Source organism: Astatotilapia calliptera, chromosome 14 (assembly GCF_964374335.1).
Source record: "Astatotilapia calliptera chromosome 14, fAstCal68.1, whole genome shotgun sequence".
Lineage (NCBI taxonomy): Eukaryota > Metazoa > Chordata > Actinopteri > Cichliformes > Cichlidae > Astatotilapia > Astatotilapia calliptera.
This window is the reverse complement of record NC_137435.1, coordinates 37,383,117-37,399,455: the sequence shown is the minus strand read 5'-3', so window position 1 is coordinate 37,399,455 and position 16,339 is coordinate 37,383,117. Positions and strand designations below refer to the sequence as shown.

General features: G+C 39.5%; 1 protein-coding gene across 8 annotated transcripts in view; it reads right to left on the bottom strand.

The window, feature by feature from the left end:
* Positions 1-1,554: 1,554 nt before the first annotated feature.
* myo18ab (myosin XVIIIA b) overlaps positions 1,555-16,339 on the bottom strand; it is a 126,362-nt gene continuing 111,577 nt past the window's right edge. For 4 of the 8 annotated variants that reach the window (XM_080289087.1, XM_080289089.1, XM_080289088.1 and 1 more), the window contains 6 exons: positions 15,200-15,385; positions 14,888-15,027; positions 13,821-13,865; positions 8,189-8,311; positions 4,590-6,035; positions 2,635-2,774 (listed from right to left, as the gene is read on the bottom strand). In XM_080289087.1, the coding sequence (XP_080145213.1) occupies positions 4,598-6,035; positions 8,189-8,311; positions 13,821-13,865; positions 14,888-15,027; positions 15,200-15,385 (1,932 nt within the window). In that variant the 3' untranslated portion in view covers positions 2,635-2,774; positions 4,590-4,597. Of the gene's footprint in view, positions 2,775-4,589; positions 6,036-8,176; positions 8,312-13,820; positions 13,866-14,887; positions 15,028-15,199; positions 15,386-16,339 lie in introns of all 8 variants that reach the window. The other 4 variants (XM_080289094.1, XM_080289095.1, XM_080289092.1 and 1 more) reach the window with 3 other exon arrangements.

The window sequence follows — 16,339 nt, the reverse complement described above, 5'->3', positions numbered from 1 at the left end:
ATGAAAATAGGAACTATTCTCAAAGCTAGCATGAATCATAAACATATTTATATATAAATACTGTGTTTGTGTGTGTGCAGTCAGTGCTGGGTCAACCTTTTTACTTTCTTTTATTTTGTGTGTGTGTGTGTGTGTGTGTGTGTGTGTGTGTGTGTGTGTGTGTGTGTGTGTGTGTGTGTGTGTGTGTCTTCAAACAAAACATGTTATCAGGTCAATCAGGTCAGAAAACACATTTCCACACTCGTGCAGACTGCATAGAGAAGAAAAAAAAACATTTCTTAAAAAGCAAGAGTCACACCTAAATCCTCCCACGAAGAACACCCACTGATTCTTTCAGCCCCTGTAATGTGAAGCTTTTCTGAAGTTTAAACTGCTTCCAAACATGTCTAATGCCACTCAGCAAATACCAGACAAGACCAAAGGGTGTGATGTAGCACTTCAGTCAAAAAAATAAAATGCAGGTTGTTCTCTTTTTTTTTCTTTTGCTGTTCAGGAAACACCAAACTGAAAACAGAACAGGCTTGAATGACACTGAACATGATTTCACAGTATTGCTCATACAGGCTATAATGTATCCAGTTAAAGACATTACAGTTAAATGAACCTTGGTGATGTTTTACACTCTCATTATTAAAACTCACTGAAAGACATCCAAATTAAGATTCATTTACTTCTGTGGACTGAAACATCTGGTCCATGTGTGAAATCACCAAGTGTGTTTATGTTTACGCGGGTAGTTCGCTATTTGTCTGAATGAGACAACATTCCTAATTTGACAGAGGTAAAATCCATTTAGATACTTTAACTTAGCACTAGCTTTACTGAAATGGATCTCTCATTCCAATGAAGAGATGTCTACTAAGCCAATAGTCCATTTTAGAAGTATTAGTACTGTGCAAAAAAACTATATATTTTAAAGCTTCTTTTTTTTTTTAGATTTCTGCTTTCAGTTGGAAGTTTAAGAGCTTTGATGGCATCAAACAGACTGTCTATAATGATTGTTATAATGTGTCACTGCTTCCTCTCACTGTACAAAACTGAAGTAGCAGCTGTGACTGTGGGTAACATAAAGGTCCTCCCTGCTGACCAGACAAAATGTGGCCCCGCCCCTCCCTGAGCCTGGTTCTGCCAGAGGTTTCTTCCTGTTAAAAGTGAGTTTTTCCTTCCCACTGTCACCAAAGTGTTTGCTCATAGGGGTCGTCTGATTGTTGGGGTTTCTCTGTATTATTAGAAGATCTTCACCTTACAATATGAAGCGCTTTGAGGAGACTGCTGTTGTGAATTGGCGCTGTATAAATACAGTTTTATATCATTTAATTGAACAAGCCATTGAAATCTTAACTGCCTTAGACTGTTGTGGATTATAACTGCAGCTACCTATTAAGTGGTTTCACTCTTAGCTTAGTGTCAAGGACCTGTTGGGAGGAGCCTCAATACCACCCTCAGGTCACTACTGCACGTGCGAACTTTTGCACTTCATATTTTGTTCCAAAACCATTGTCAGTTTTGATCTTTCCATGTAATTTGGTGATAAGAAAAAGCATAACACTAGACTTTTTCTTTTTTTATATGCTGGCTGAGGATCAGTTTTTATAAGAACCCAACAAATGACTGTTGTCCAAAGTCTATTCCGTTTAAAAAAAGGAAAACACATCAACCTCAAAACTAAAGGAAACAAGAGCGCATGTAAGCATGACACACAGGAGAAAGCCATAGAGTCTTCCTCACTAACAAAGCCTGGGAAATGCTTTGTCAAATCAAATCAAAATGGCTCAAACCATTTCACAGAAGTAAGATGAAAGTAAATGAATGTGCTCGACAGTAATCCTCTGAAAAACACATCTGTCGTACATTAGAAATAAAAGATTAAACGTGAGAAAAATGTTTGGGTTTCATAGTGATATAGCTCTCCTGGAAGGAAGAACTAATTTGCCAGTAAAAGGCAGAGAAAAGAGAATTCAGGCAAACAAAAAGCGAGCAGATGATAATGAAAGCGTCTTAAGTGTACCATGCAGCAGTTCATGAAGCACCCCAGCTGCAGAGAAGCCAGCTGTAGAGGAGCCCACTTAAATCAAATGGCACTTCTCCCAAACGGGAAGGAAGGAAGGAAGGAAAAAGACTGGTAATAAGAAAAGCAGTGTGCTCACATACTTGGAACAAAGGCTTTTTTGGCAATACACTGTAGTATGGCAATATATATTACTGTGGTATATTACATGTAAATCCAGAAGAGAGACAAAGAGAAAAAGGATCCATTATTATTGCAAGCTCAAGTTCTTTGGCTCAGTTGCAGCCATGATGAGTTTTATACCAGATGGCTGTTCAAGCAAAGCAACTGCTGCTTGCATGCAATGAGCACAGTCGAGCCGTAAATAATGGAGCTGCTGTTTGTGCAGTGAGGTCAGACTGATAAGTGCACGGTCAAAAACAGACCATAGTATCTGTTCAATTATGTCCTGTGAGGGTCTGCCACAGGAAGCATTGATTCTAAGTGTTTGTGTTCTCCTGCAGGGGTAGGAGTGTTTGGGTGTGTGGTTGTGTCCATATGACCACAAATGTGCTGATCTCTGCATGCAAGACAAAATGTCACAGCTGTCACAGTCTCATAAGGCTATGATGCAGTCTCGTAAGGCTTGTCCTCGCCATCTCGACCTTTCACACTGGTGTTGTATCTGTATCGAGGATAGTGTAGGGACGCCCCGCCTTCTTCTTTTTCTTCTTCTTCTTCCTCTTCATCAGATCTATCGAAAAGGTAGCGTCTTTGGCTAGGCGGGCTGGAGCAAGGAAGAACAAACAGATTTTTAAAATTATTATTTAGAAAGCGAATAGAGAACAGTATGGAGGCTGAAATCTGAGAAATGTCCTCGAATGTTTCTCAGTTATTATTTCATTTGCTCATTTGGGGCAAAAAAAGCTTGTGAATCTGATGACATTTTCTGTATTTTTGTAGAAATATGCAAACAGGCATCACGTTTTTACACAAGTGATAAAATTAGATAAATCAAATAAAACAAGTGGAACCAAATGAACTGACTTGGTTGAAACAATTTTACCCCCTTTCCTCCACACACAACAAAACACGGCTGACTTATCCACCTGACTGTGGATTGGTGTAGTTTAAACTCCTAGCAGTTTCAGTGCCTTTTGCAGCCTGCTAACCATAAACATGCCTTCTTCTAAAGTCACCAAAAGTTCACACTTTTTCCTTTCAGAATTTTGTAATACCAGATACATTTTCTCAATAAATAGATAAAAAGGTTTGGCATGATTTCATTGTTTTAAATTAGTTCTTTATCTGCTTTTAGTACTTGAGTCAAAATCCAATAACATTTGTACAGAAAATATCAGAATTTACAAACTTTTTCTGGCAGCTGTACAAACAACATGTACACAAAACACTCTGTGATATGCTGTGAAAAGTTCTGGTCGGATCAAAAAAGGCTAATATACTGTAAAAGACACTTTGCCACAGTTCACAGTTCAGGTCTTATATATTTCACTGATTTTTGGATGTATTATGTCCATATGGTGACTAGATTTTCTTCATTAGCCTTCATTATTCTGACTACATGCATGTGTGTATATGTTATATTCTTCTAATCAGAGAGCTGCAGTATTTTATTCATGTCAGCCATTGCTCTAGCATCTAGTGGGCACAAAAACTTGCAATCTCAAGCAATGTGGGAACATGCTACCATCCAAAACACATCATATTAATGTTGTTATTAAAGACAAGGATTTCAAAGTGACAGGTGAGATTACAATCTCAAAATGTTACAATAATATTTGTCAATGGCCTGTGAGAGATATTTTGGTCTCGGAGCATATGCTGTCTGATACTGTTTCAGGCGCCTTGAGGCAACGGCCCATTATGAATAACACTGAACTGAATATGAAAATTTAGAGGGAGAAAAATGTGGAAAAGCAGGAGACAATGATTTATTCTAGGGTCATGATATTGTTTACCCAGCATAGTGGCTTCACACTGTCACACAGCTATACTGAATATAGGCCATTTTCTACCCATTTTGAGAATTGTTTACACCTCAATTAGCCGAAAAAGCAAGAAAAACAAGAAACCTACTAAAAATAAACATAGAAATTTTTCATATTGATATTTAAATATTGTAAACTGCTGGAGTTAATTACAGTGAAATGTGCATCACACATAAATTTGCTAATTGACTTGTAATGTAATTTTTATTCCTTTGTAAATCAAAGGAATATCTCAGGAGTATTGAGTAGCTGAGCTAGATATCCACAAATAATACCTTCTTATCGACTGTGTCTCCTTTTATGATAACATTTCACCAAACCAGGAGGCGGTTCTGGTCTAAAGGACTCCTGGATAAAAGCAATCAATGTGAAGAGACCACCACACAGACTACTGTCACTAAAGTGTACAGCACAAACTGTTAGCATCACTAATGTCACACGTGAAAAAGGCAATCCCCTTATTAGAATTTAAAACTATTCAAGTCAGACTGTATGAGAAATAGTTAATGTGCTGGTTAATAGAAGTGAAAGGCCTTTGTTTGGTTAGGTGACATCATGCTTCAAACAACTCTTTCCAAGGTAAGTCTACGTACTGCTTGCATCAGTCACTCTCCGGCCGGTATAAATACTTCATCATCAGGCTGTCGACCTTCTTCTTTCTCTTCTTCTCATCCTTTTTATTAAGGGGCTGAGTCTTGCTCTGAGACCCAGCTTCTTCATCCACTTCTGGACTTGAAGCCTTTCGAGCTGGTGCCCTTTTCACACTGCTGGAACTTCGGTAGGAAATAGTGGAGGCATCAGAGCTGGATTCTGATTCTGAAGATGAGGAAGATGAGGAAGAAGACAAAGACTCATCCTTCCTTTTGGATTTTTTCTGAGATTTTTTGGATCTCCTCTTGGAGCTGCTTCTGTGACGATGGCCATCTTCGGAGCTGTCAGAGTCAGAGCTGTGGCTTCTCTTCTTTTTCTTGCTCTTTCCTTTACTACTGTGGCCATGGCGGCTACTGCGGCTACTGGCTGGTCTCATGCAGTCCGCGGCAGATGCAGAGCGTCTGAGGCTGTTGACAGGGTGAGTATCTTTTCTGTCAGCTTCATTATTGTTGAACTTTTCTTCTTCACAGTCAGAGTCTTCCAAAGTCCTGCGCTTGAATTTGATAGGTTTAAAACTCAGGACTTCATTGATGGCTTTCTCCAGGTCAGGGTCAAGGTAGTTGCGATGGCTGACTGTTTTGACATCCAAGTTATCAACTGCGTCATTTTCAAAATTTGATCTGACTTGTGGTGGTGGCATGGAGATGCTGCGTCCAGTTGAAGAGTGTGGACTGTATGCTGACCTCTCAGTGAAGGCCACACTTCTACTATCATCAATATCAACATCAAACTCACTAAGACGGCAGCTGTAAGCCACTGAGTCTGGCCGACTAACACTTCCGGGACTACAACCTCCAAAACGTCTGCTATAGCAAGGGCTACTGGGACCACTGCTATACTGTGAACGGCTCCCTCTACCCTTGTCTAATCTTGAGGTGCTTTGATGGCGTCCAAGTGGGCTTGACAGACCTAAGCTGACGTTAGACTTGGCATCATTCTCTGGGTTTAACCCAAGAAATGTGGAGGCCCGACTTGGTGCAGTAAATGAAATGGTTGATTCTTCGTTAAAGTTGCTCCAGCGGCTGTCCAAGCCTTTTCTAGCCTGGCTGTTGGTTTCTGAATAGGCTTGGGAGATGACTGACTGTCTGTCATTCATGCCATCCAATACCTGAGACTTTCTCCTTGAGCTGGCTAAGTATGCATCATTCTGAAAATCAGAAGCTTTGGGTTTCGGTTTACGAAAGGATAGCGTATCCTCTGACTCAGCATTCTGACTGAAGAGGGCATCTCCTTTGCTACTGAGGTTGGATCGTTTTCTGTAGCTTAGGGAGCTCATCACTGAAACTGGCCTGCTTGTTTCTACCTCTCTACCTTCTTTATTCACCTCTTTCCATTCCTTACCCTCTTTCAATTCCTTTCCTTCCTTTGCTTCTACATTTACAGCACTTCTACAAAGAAAAACAGGAAGAGACAAAAGAAATAAAGACAGTGGGAGAGAAAATGACAAAGACGAGATATTAGGCAAAAGCAAAGGTGAGTGAAAGAAGAGAATGAAATGAATGAATGAAATGTGACAAAAATCATAAAAACTGAAATGAGAGAAGAAATGCAAGTGCTGAAATTTAGCAAAATGAGATGAAAGCAAGGAAAGCAATGTAACACAATACCACTCAGGTTTGGTTCAGGGCTAATTTGTCTACCCATCTATACAGTCCTATAAAAATGTGTGACTTTTAATAATTTTTTTCACGAGCACATAAAAGTGCACTTGTATGCATTTCACTCACATAATGTGGCTGAAACTCACAGAAAAATGAACTTCACCACAGCGTAAATTCTCCCTTAAAACATAGTCCTTTCTCCCCCTTTTCCTTTCTTTTGAGCTGTTTTATAATGAGTTAAAAAACCCAACAGGAACTCTAAAGTATCTGTACCTGTGTACTGGCAGTTAGTCACTGAACTTGAAAGTGTGTGTCCATAGGGTGAAGCTGCTGAGAGAAATTTAAAAACACCAAGTATTTAAAGTTGGGAATGACTCAGCTCAGCTCAGCTGAGGGAGGAAAGTCAAATGTGGTAAGGAGATAAATCTGGCCCAGTCAAAACCGTCAGCTCGCAGACATTAATCTCAGCAAGCGGCTCAGGTAGACTGTGCCAGCTGGCCTATGGGCATATCGATAAATCCACCACCAAGGTCCCCTCCTTTTACTAATGGGAAAAAAAGCCCTGCTTCACCAAGTGGATGACAATGAAGACAGAACAGTTTGCAAAATACATTTAATAGCAGTCCCTTCTTTTCAGTTAAATTCTGTGTTGATGGCTTTATTTCCTCAGGCCACAACATGTTAACCTTTTTAAGCAGATATGCTTAAATATGCTAAGTTCAGGAAAAACAAATGTCTTGGCAGACTGTTTCCCAACTGCTGCTGAAGAGACGGTGAGAGTTGCTACTGTAACCCACCTAAAATTTGCCTCATGAAAATGAACTGCTGTTCCCAAAGAATGCCAGTAGGTGGCACTGTGAGATTGTTTAGTGCTTGTGAACTTGAGTTGATATAGAGAATAGTGCTAAGGCTACGTATGCTGGTCCGAGCTACTCACCAAGTTTTTCTTTAATCCTTGTTCAAGAAAAAGGTTATGTGTGAAGACACAAATTGGATTTTACGCTTCCGCTTGCTGGGAAACACGGACACTTTTTGTTGATGCCGATGTACCTCTGTTTTTGTTCATTTCCGGTGACTGCGCTAGCATAGCAAGCTAATCGTTAGCTAATCATTAGCTTAGTATAATGTAAATTTCATGTGTTCCTTTTAAGTGCTGTATTATGTTTTTATTTCTTCACTTGTGAATGTTTTAAACCAATCGGAAATATTTCTTTGGAAGCTAGTAGGTAAGTTTTATTTATTGTAATGAGATGATAAATATGAGCAGTCTTTGGCTAAATAGTACTGCGACCACGTTTTGCACTTTCCTCGTGCATCAGTAATGTGCTTTCTCTCAATTCGTTGGATTGATGTGACTGCTGTTCACAAAATATGAGATTTGAGTTAAATTTGTATGATGTGGAAATTGTTTTAAGGTTCTTTGATTTATTTTTATTATTGATTGCATTAAGTCGTTATATACAAAGAGTGAGAGGCATTTGGTCACTAGTGTTGATTAAGTTGTTACATGATATTCATGTAAAATATGTTCCTGCCCTGTGCAGGTTGGTTTTTTGTTGGAGTCTAAAGTTGCGAGCCAGGATTCCGGATCCCCAGCTGCGACGCAGGAAAGGTTTCCAGCCTACTTAGAAGTGACAACTGCGTTACTTCTTGACAAATAAGCTTATGAGATCTCAGAACAATACACTACCCGGGTAGTACTACTAACATTAACACTATACACACACCTGAACTGAAAAGAACTCTGAACTCTAAAACTGAATACACAGACTGACAAATATGGACTATTGGAACTGTTGAATGACTGTTTTTGGTTTAGTTTTTGAATAAATGTTGACTGTTCTTTTAGCTGTGTGTCATTCGTTCCTTAGTCGATTCCTAGAGAACATAAGCCCAAGATCCTAACAAAGTATGGTGTGTTACACTACCTTTGTACTGACCTGAAGCTTTTGAGACTGCCGTCATCAGAGAGATTTTTGGTGGAACCTTTGTTCTTGGACAGCCATGACTTCACCCCTTCCACATGATCCTCCACCTCAGAATCTGTGTTTGAATCCCCTTGACTGGTGCAGGCCAGATACAGGAAAACAGGTCAGCGAAAGCAAAGGAGAGAAGAGAGCAAAGAATAGGATAAAGAGAAAAGTCAAATATTGCCATTCAGTGGGAGAATAGGGTGATGGAATATGAATGTGAAATGGCAGTTAGCACAGGTAGTAATGTTCGTGTGTGGTGTTAGTGTGGCAGCGAAGGGTGGCTGTAGCATTTATTCTAGGGGGAAAAAAACACATGCATGTCAAGTCAAGGTTGCAGAGATGTCAACACCTTAAGACTTCACTTATGGTTATCAAACCATGAAATCAATGCCAGAAATTTCACACGTTTTTCAGTGTTTATTGAACCTTCTGGCAGTTGTACAAAAAGGAATAGAAATTGTGTATATGAATTTTAATTTCTACTGTATTTGTTACATTTGGTATTTTTGGGGAGGCGGGGGGGGGGGAATCACACTGATGATGCACAAATCACAAAAACTGTGTCTGAAATAGGATCCACCAGGCGTTAAGGGGTTAAATGAGCGCTACCAATGCTGGCAAACATTAAACTTCTCTACTTCAGTGACAAAGAAACAACATGAAAGAGCTATAATGCAAGGCACAACAGCTTTGATATATACAGTTCAACAGGGAGGGAGGGATAGCTCAGTAGATAGCGTGGTCGCCCCATGATCGGAAGGGGCTCGAGTCCACTGAATGGCTTACCCTGAGGTACCCTTGAGCAAGGTACCATCCCTACACACTGCTCCCTGGGGGCCTGATTAGTGGCTGCCCATTGCTTCACTGAGTGAATGGGTCAAATGCAGAGAGTAATTTCCCCATGGGGATAAATAAAGTATACATTATTATTATTATTATTATTATCATCATCATTCAAAGGAACTGGAGATCCGGTTATTTTAGCAATTTAGCATTTTGTGGGTTTTTTTGTTCTTTTTAAATTGTATAAGAAGTAAACATCTCCATCACACAGTTGTTTTGTGGGTTTTCAAGTTTTGCGCATACTAGAGAGATATGGACAAAATTATTATTATTTTACTGTGTCTCCCAACACAGTTTAAAGAGCATGGAGGAAATTGCAGAAGACAGGCAGGTCTTTAACCCATCAGCAGGACCGGTATAAATGGTAAATGGACCGGTTATATAAACATATTTCTACTCTGGGCACTCAAAGCGTTTTATACAGTATGCCTCACTCACATCCATCTATTCACACCTATGTACACAAGCACTATGCTTTCTATCTAACATTCACACGTTCATATTTCAGTGGATGCATCTGAGAGCAATTTGGAGTTAGTATCCTGCCTAAAGGTGTTTGGCATGGATGTGCGCTGCCAGAGACCTACAAAATGATGTCTAGTATAAATGTCTCTGACCAAACTAGACTTGGTGAGGGTGGCCCTGCAACACTGATAAAGTGCCATCAAAGGTTGTGTGGTGCTATGAAATAAAGTTGCTACAGCCTAATTGTCCTATAGAGACATCAGAGTGTGGCTCAACATCTCTGCATCTGTTTCAGAAAACTTACCATCATGTGGAGCACAGAAAGGCCTAGAACCACTGAAAATTAAAATCATTTGCAATCAGAAACTAAAACTGAAGATTTCAAAAGGGATTTTTAACAGTATGCTTTGCCCTATGAGATCCAGCTCTTATGGAATACAATACCTTAAATAGTAATACTGGAGCTGCATTGCATTGAGTCCCAGCCCCAGCAAAGATGATGCAGAAGGGATTGGTGGAAGGACAGAGCGACAGACTATTAAGCTATAAAAAGCTTTGCAGCACACGTCTCGGCTATTAAATAATCTGTGGGATTTGCTTCTACCCACTGTATGTCCTCATCTTTTCCTCTGTGGACTTGCCACAAAAGACCATTCGTTTTCTTTGTTTTTATCTTTCATCTCTCCACATCTCGTGCTGTGGAGACATAAATTGTCCTTGACATTCTTTCGCCACTGGTTGTACATCTCTGTTATATTCATCATTAGCGTGTATAGATTCTCTGTGTGTCCCTGAGTCTTACAGAATCTATTATTTTTGCCTGCCTTATGTGAAAAGGCTGGGCAAGTGAAATCTATGTTGGATAGAGTCATAGGGCGAGAGGCGGAGCTACACCCTGGATTTATCTTTATATACGTGTGTGTGTGTGTGTGTAGGCACATGGCATGAACGAGCAGGGTCCAGAAAGGAGGGGCAGAACCAAAAACGAGATACTGGTAGACAGAGCACTCGCTCAAGACTATAACACCAGACTAATCAACCAGGGCGATGTCTGGATTGACTACAACAATGACTCAATGCCTAATACATGGATTCTGGAATGTGTACAACTATACAAGATCAACAGGATCCCGAGTGCCTTAATCAGGAATTCAGAACAAGCTTACAGGCCAGCTTCAAGCCAATTGCAGTGCGGGATTGACCAAGGAAATTCTCTGTCCCTGGTGCTGTTCTGCATTGGCCTGAACCCACTCAGCTAGATTAACAAGACTAGCTAAACGTTAGTCATCTGCTCTACATGGAGGAAAAAAAGGCTATCCAAATCTACCTGGGCCTGTGTACAAAATCCCTTGATTGACTACATATACAGAGTTTAACTACTGATTTTACTAATACACCACCTTCATTTTTCATTAATTTTTAATCCCACTCTAGATATATTCGCAGTTAACCACATCACACAGCGTTTCAAACATTTAAATTTAGCTCTGATTTAAAAAAAAAAAAGTTTTAATAATTTAAAATGCTTTTCAAACCAATGTATTGCCTTGTGTTTCTGACCTGATGCAAAGCTGTCGCGGCCCTCGCAGGACAGCTGTTGCAAACATGAATTGAAAGAATTTGATGCAACTAATAGTAAACACTTTAGTAGTAAGAAAATTCTAAGCCAGAGATGTAGTGTTGAGGAAGGGTAAAGTAAGGGGTTGTCAGAGCGGTGTGTTTGTCTGGTTAAAGACTACATTTTCTCCTTTATTTCTTCCTCACTTCATTTTTATTTTGTTTTATTCTCATGTATTTATTTATTGAGGGGGTGGGAGAAGTACTTCTGTAAAAACCACTGCACACCACTGGGGCAGTGTGTGTAGTTTGGGAGCAGTAGTGTGCAATTCTAAATTAAATCAAATATATAATATAAATATATAATAATAACAATATATATATATATTGTTAGATTTGTATTGTTGATTGTCATTTATGCTTAGAAATATTTACTTATATATGCTTAGAGTTTTGTAATTAGTTGTAGATTGGTAGAGGTTTTGATCCTTGATAGTCTGCAAACTTTGTGTGTATTAGACAGCACTTTGGGAGCATGAGAGGTCATACCGTGTCTTATTATTTTATGGTAGGATTAACGTAGTTGCGTCTGTTCTAGTCTAAGTGCTCTTTGTTTAGATGAACTGCAGGACTTCCTCACCGTGTTATCTAGGATGAACCATCTAGGGTGAGGGGGAGGCTACCCTCTTCCTGACCAAGGATGTTTGACCCTTTGATCAGCACCACACACACACACACACACACACACACACACACACACACACACACACACACACACAGGCAAGGTACTCTTTGTGTGTATGTAGACGTCATATGTTAATGAACTTATGCATATTCATGTAACCTCAATAAAAGAACAGTGGTACGGGAGAACGGACGAGAGCTACTGGGGTCAAGCGAAGGGATGGCGCTCTGTCCAGTCTCTCCCGTGCACGAGTACCATGAAGAAGTTTGCCTACTTGCGTCTTGCTTGCAGTGTAATTATATTGTCTTAACGTTCCAGCGAATAGGTTCAAGCTACAAACCTATCATTAATATATATATATATATATATATATATATATATATATATATATATATATATATATATATATATATATATATATATAATAAATCAAATCAAATATATATCTTAGTGACTGTTGGTACCTAATTTAACAACTCATGGTGTAGGACAAGATGTGCAGGTCTTTGCAAATGACTATTTAAACGAAGTATGTGAACCATATGAAGAATAAACTGTATCTGATATTATATAAAATGATAAGTCAGGCATGAAAGCCAGAAGTCTACACTTCCCTGCTTTGATTAGTAATCTGACAAGGTAGTGGAATAGCTGAGAACCAGAGGTTAACTGTCCGAGTGTTGAGCAAGACAGCTTTTTGTAAGACATTTGAGGGTTCTGCATTATTAAGCAAGTGCAATTTAAAGATTGATGAGAAACACACGATCCCTTTCTCCTGTCAGGAGGGCAGTCACTGCTGAGTCACAGTCACATCCAGCCCTAGAGCAGGGCAATAAAATATTAAGAGGGCCCAGGGAGCGAGAGGCTAGGCATCACCAAGTGATATTTAAACGCAACACAGAGGAACTGACACTTTCCAGGTAAACCAGAACATAAACACAGTGTGAGAGACCACAAGAACTGTGAGAACGATCTCCTCAAGAGGGATGACCAAAGAGATCCCGACACTTGTGGTTAACCAAAAAGTAAGTTTATAAACTGACTGAAACAGAACTAAAATAAGCTTTTTGTAAAGTCTGTCGGGTTTTCACATATTTCAGTGTTGAACAGCTTCCAGGCTTAAAGAGGGTATATACAGTAGAATAAATGATGTATTGTGTTGATGCTATCACCTAGAAGCAGAAATGTGAGTCATAAAAATCAGCATCTCTTTAAGTCAGCAGGTACCTGGGATCATGGGTAATCAGATACCACTTCACAAAGTCAAGAAAGCCATCATTATTGACTGTGCTTTTAGGATTCTGTGCTATCTAATCCTACCAAAAGACTGTTCCAGTGTCTGGGACACTGGATGTACATTAACATACAAGCTGGTCAAGTATATAACTTTGTTGTTATAAGTTGTGGCCAACCTGGCTAAAAATCCATCTTCTAGCATAAAATTCCAATCAATAATCTGCACACTATGTTTTTCTCTTCAACTCAGCTCACAAATCTCTGCCTCCTGTTTTTATTCTAAGAATGCTCACTTTAAGTGGTGATGTGGAGCACAACAAGGCTGGCAGACTAAGCCACTGCAGACTTAACGATAATCAAATGTGCAAAAAATAGAAAACTTTCATGCTGAGGGTTCATAATGTATTGTAAGTGTTATTCATGCATCTTCATGGCATGCAATAAAATGTGAAATAAACATGGTTAATAAGGGAATCTCTGAGCACTGTTGATGATGCATTTATCTCTCCTTACATGACGCTTTCATTCCTGTTTGTAAAAACTGCAGAAAATCAGTGCATTTGGAATGGAGCAATTACTCTAAACTACCAACACCTAAAATTTGTCTATTCATACATTCATTCAAAATCCATGTTCTATATTATTTCAATCTGTAATATCACCTCTTCTAGTCTTTTCAAAACTGAAAAACTAACTAGATGTAAACCAAATCCATCTAAATGTTCAAAGACTAGAATGCATCATTTCCAGTGGTGAAAATAAAATAAATAAATATGTGTATGTGTGTGTGCATAAGGAGAACAGGTTCCTCACATTCTGTTCTTTCGTTTCTGATACTTTGTTACCATGTCTTGCAAACTGGCCATGGTGATGATGATGGTGATGATGAAGGGGGGGGGGGGGGGGGGGGAGGGGGGCAGGAGAAATAAAAAAAAAACAACAACAAAGAAACAAATAGAAAAAAATTGAATAAAAATTATGACAAAAATGAAACGTGAATGATATTCAAATTATTTCAGGAATTAATGTGACGACCCCTTTTTTTTCTCTTCAGCGAACTCTCTGAACCTTTTTAAGGGACAAAGAGCAGACTACTTCAATCTGACCTTGCAGAATGAATAGAAATCTTTTTTCTTTCATTCTTTGAAATAGTTCATTATTCAAAGATCACTTTAGTGTATCTAACCCTGTCCCTTACTGTTTTATACGCTCTGCCCATTAACTTTGACTTTAATTCCCAGCGGTTTAAACTTTCTTTACAATGTCTTTACAACGTGGATGTAAGAGTTTCCCCTGCAAACAAATTATTGCACCTCCATAATATAGCATGTATATTTCGGTTCAATAGCATGATATGCATTTCAGCTTTTGGGTCACAGTTAGAGAAATCTTTGGTGCAGCACAGAAGAAAAGAAATGCATCGTCTATAAAGACAAGCATATCATATTCATGCTAAATTTATATGAATGAAAATCTGCAGTGTGATTTGAGATCAAATCTCACTCTGTCAAAAAAGGATACAGCTATTGTATACTGTTTAACAATTTTCATTGCAGCTGTCAGTGGAGCTGATGTTCAATGGTCAATGAGAGCTCAACATGACAGCTGTCCTGGCTGACAGACAATGATTGGTTTGTTGACATCATTTTAAACGTGAAATTTTTCTTCTTGGATACCTTGTCAAACTATAACCAACTTGATGAAAACCGTCTTTCAGTTAGATATAAAAAAAGGCAGGCACCAGTGAAAACAGTTAGATTGTCACATTAAAATATTGCTAATGTTCTCCAGATTTAATCTTGAGAACTCGTTTTGTGACCACTACAGAAAAGAGTGATTTTAAACCTCAGCTTCAGTTACACATATAAGTGGCCCCATACCTGTTAATAAGGTCTTCGTTGTCATCACTCTCCATCTCATCCTCAATGGCTGCCTGGAGGTCACCAATCCTTTTGAAAGCCAACTTAAGGTCTGCCTGCAGGCTCTGATTAGCAGCCTCCAAGCTCTCAATGTCCATTTCCTGTTAATGAAGCAAGAGATAAAATGAACCTTTCAGCTAGTCTGGACCAAAGGCTGATGAGTTCAGTGTTGCTGATATATTGCTTGTGGATGCTGTGCAGGGTGTCCTAACATGTTAGTAGCATGTGACTGCACTGCTTAGTTTACTGATATCATTCTCATTGCTGTCTTACCAGCTCATGCTTCTTGCGGCTGGCCTCTGCTTCTTTTTTGGCCAGCTCAGCCATTTCTTCTTTGATGTCACGGATCTGTCTCTGGAGACGTTTGTTTTGTTCCTTCTCTCGAATCTCACTGCTGCTGCGCTGATCTCGTTCCTCCGTCAGCTTCTCCAAGTTCTCCTTAAGCCGAGCTAAATGGCTCTGTCAGCAACAAAGGGAGGTGGTTAGAGACAGAGACTGAAACTATAAATATATAGATATGGCATGTAAAATGTGAAAAATGTGTGTATAGTAATGGTGGTGAAAGTAACATTTAAGAGAAACTGTACCAATCAGGTATCTCACTGATGTGCAACCCCCCCCCCCCCCCCCCCCCAAAAAAAAAAAAAACCCCAAACATCTTATCCACGGAGGCCCAACCTCTTGAATTCAAGTACCTGCTGCTCATATCTCGGTTCCTGATACAACAGGATGCCTTCAGGGGTCCTGTGAAGTTTCTGTTTTTATAGGGCAATGTTGTTTTATGGAATGAGGTGGACCTACACATTAATTGTGTGGTTGAAAATCTGTATTAAAGTATATAGCAAAACACTGCTGGCCAAATTTGTAGCCAAGGCGATGTTCTGACTGACCAGCATCCCTAGACGCAGCTGATGGTATGATTAGGTTTAGTGTCACTACTGATAGTTCGACACAGTGTTAGCTGGAAATTTAATTCCACCAGGATGGTACATGTCCATTTCCAAAAGGTTTACACAACTTTGTAATTAATCATTTTTTTTGTCCACCCTTGTCTATTCTCACCCCCAAGTGGTCACAGCAGATCACTGCCTCTCCCTAAACCTGGTTCTGCTGGAGATTTCTTCCTGTTAAAAGAGTGTTTTTCCTTCCCACTGTTGCCAAGTGCTTTCTCATAGGGACTTGTCTGATTGTTGGAGTTTTGTATTACTGTAAAGTCCCAGCACAGTCTCAAGAGCAAAGAGGAGATTCCAGGAGACGGGCATACTCTTGGAGAATTGGACAGGTCTGTAGATGATTGTTAAACCATCATCAATAAAGGTATCTGCTCCTTTGTGCAGGAAGGAACAGGATGAGGACTGCTAGAGCCCTGCAAAATGACCTTGAACAGGCCCCTGGTATGAATGCCTCTGACCA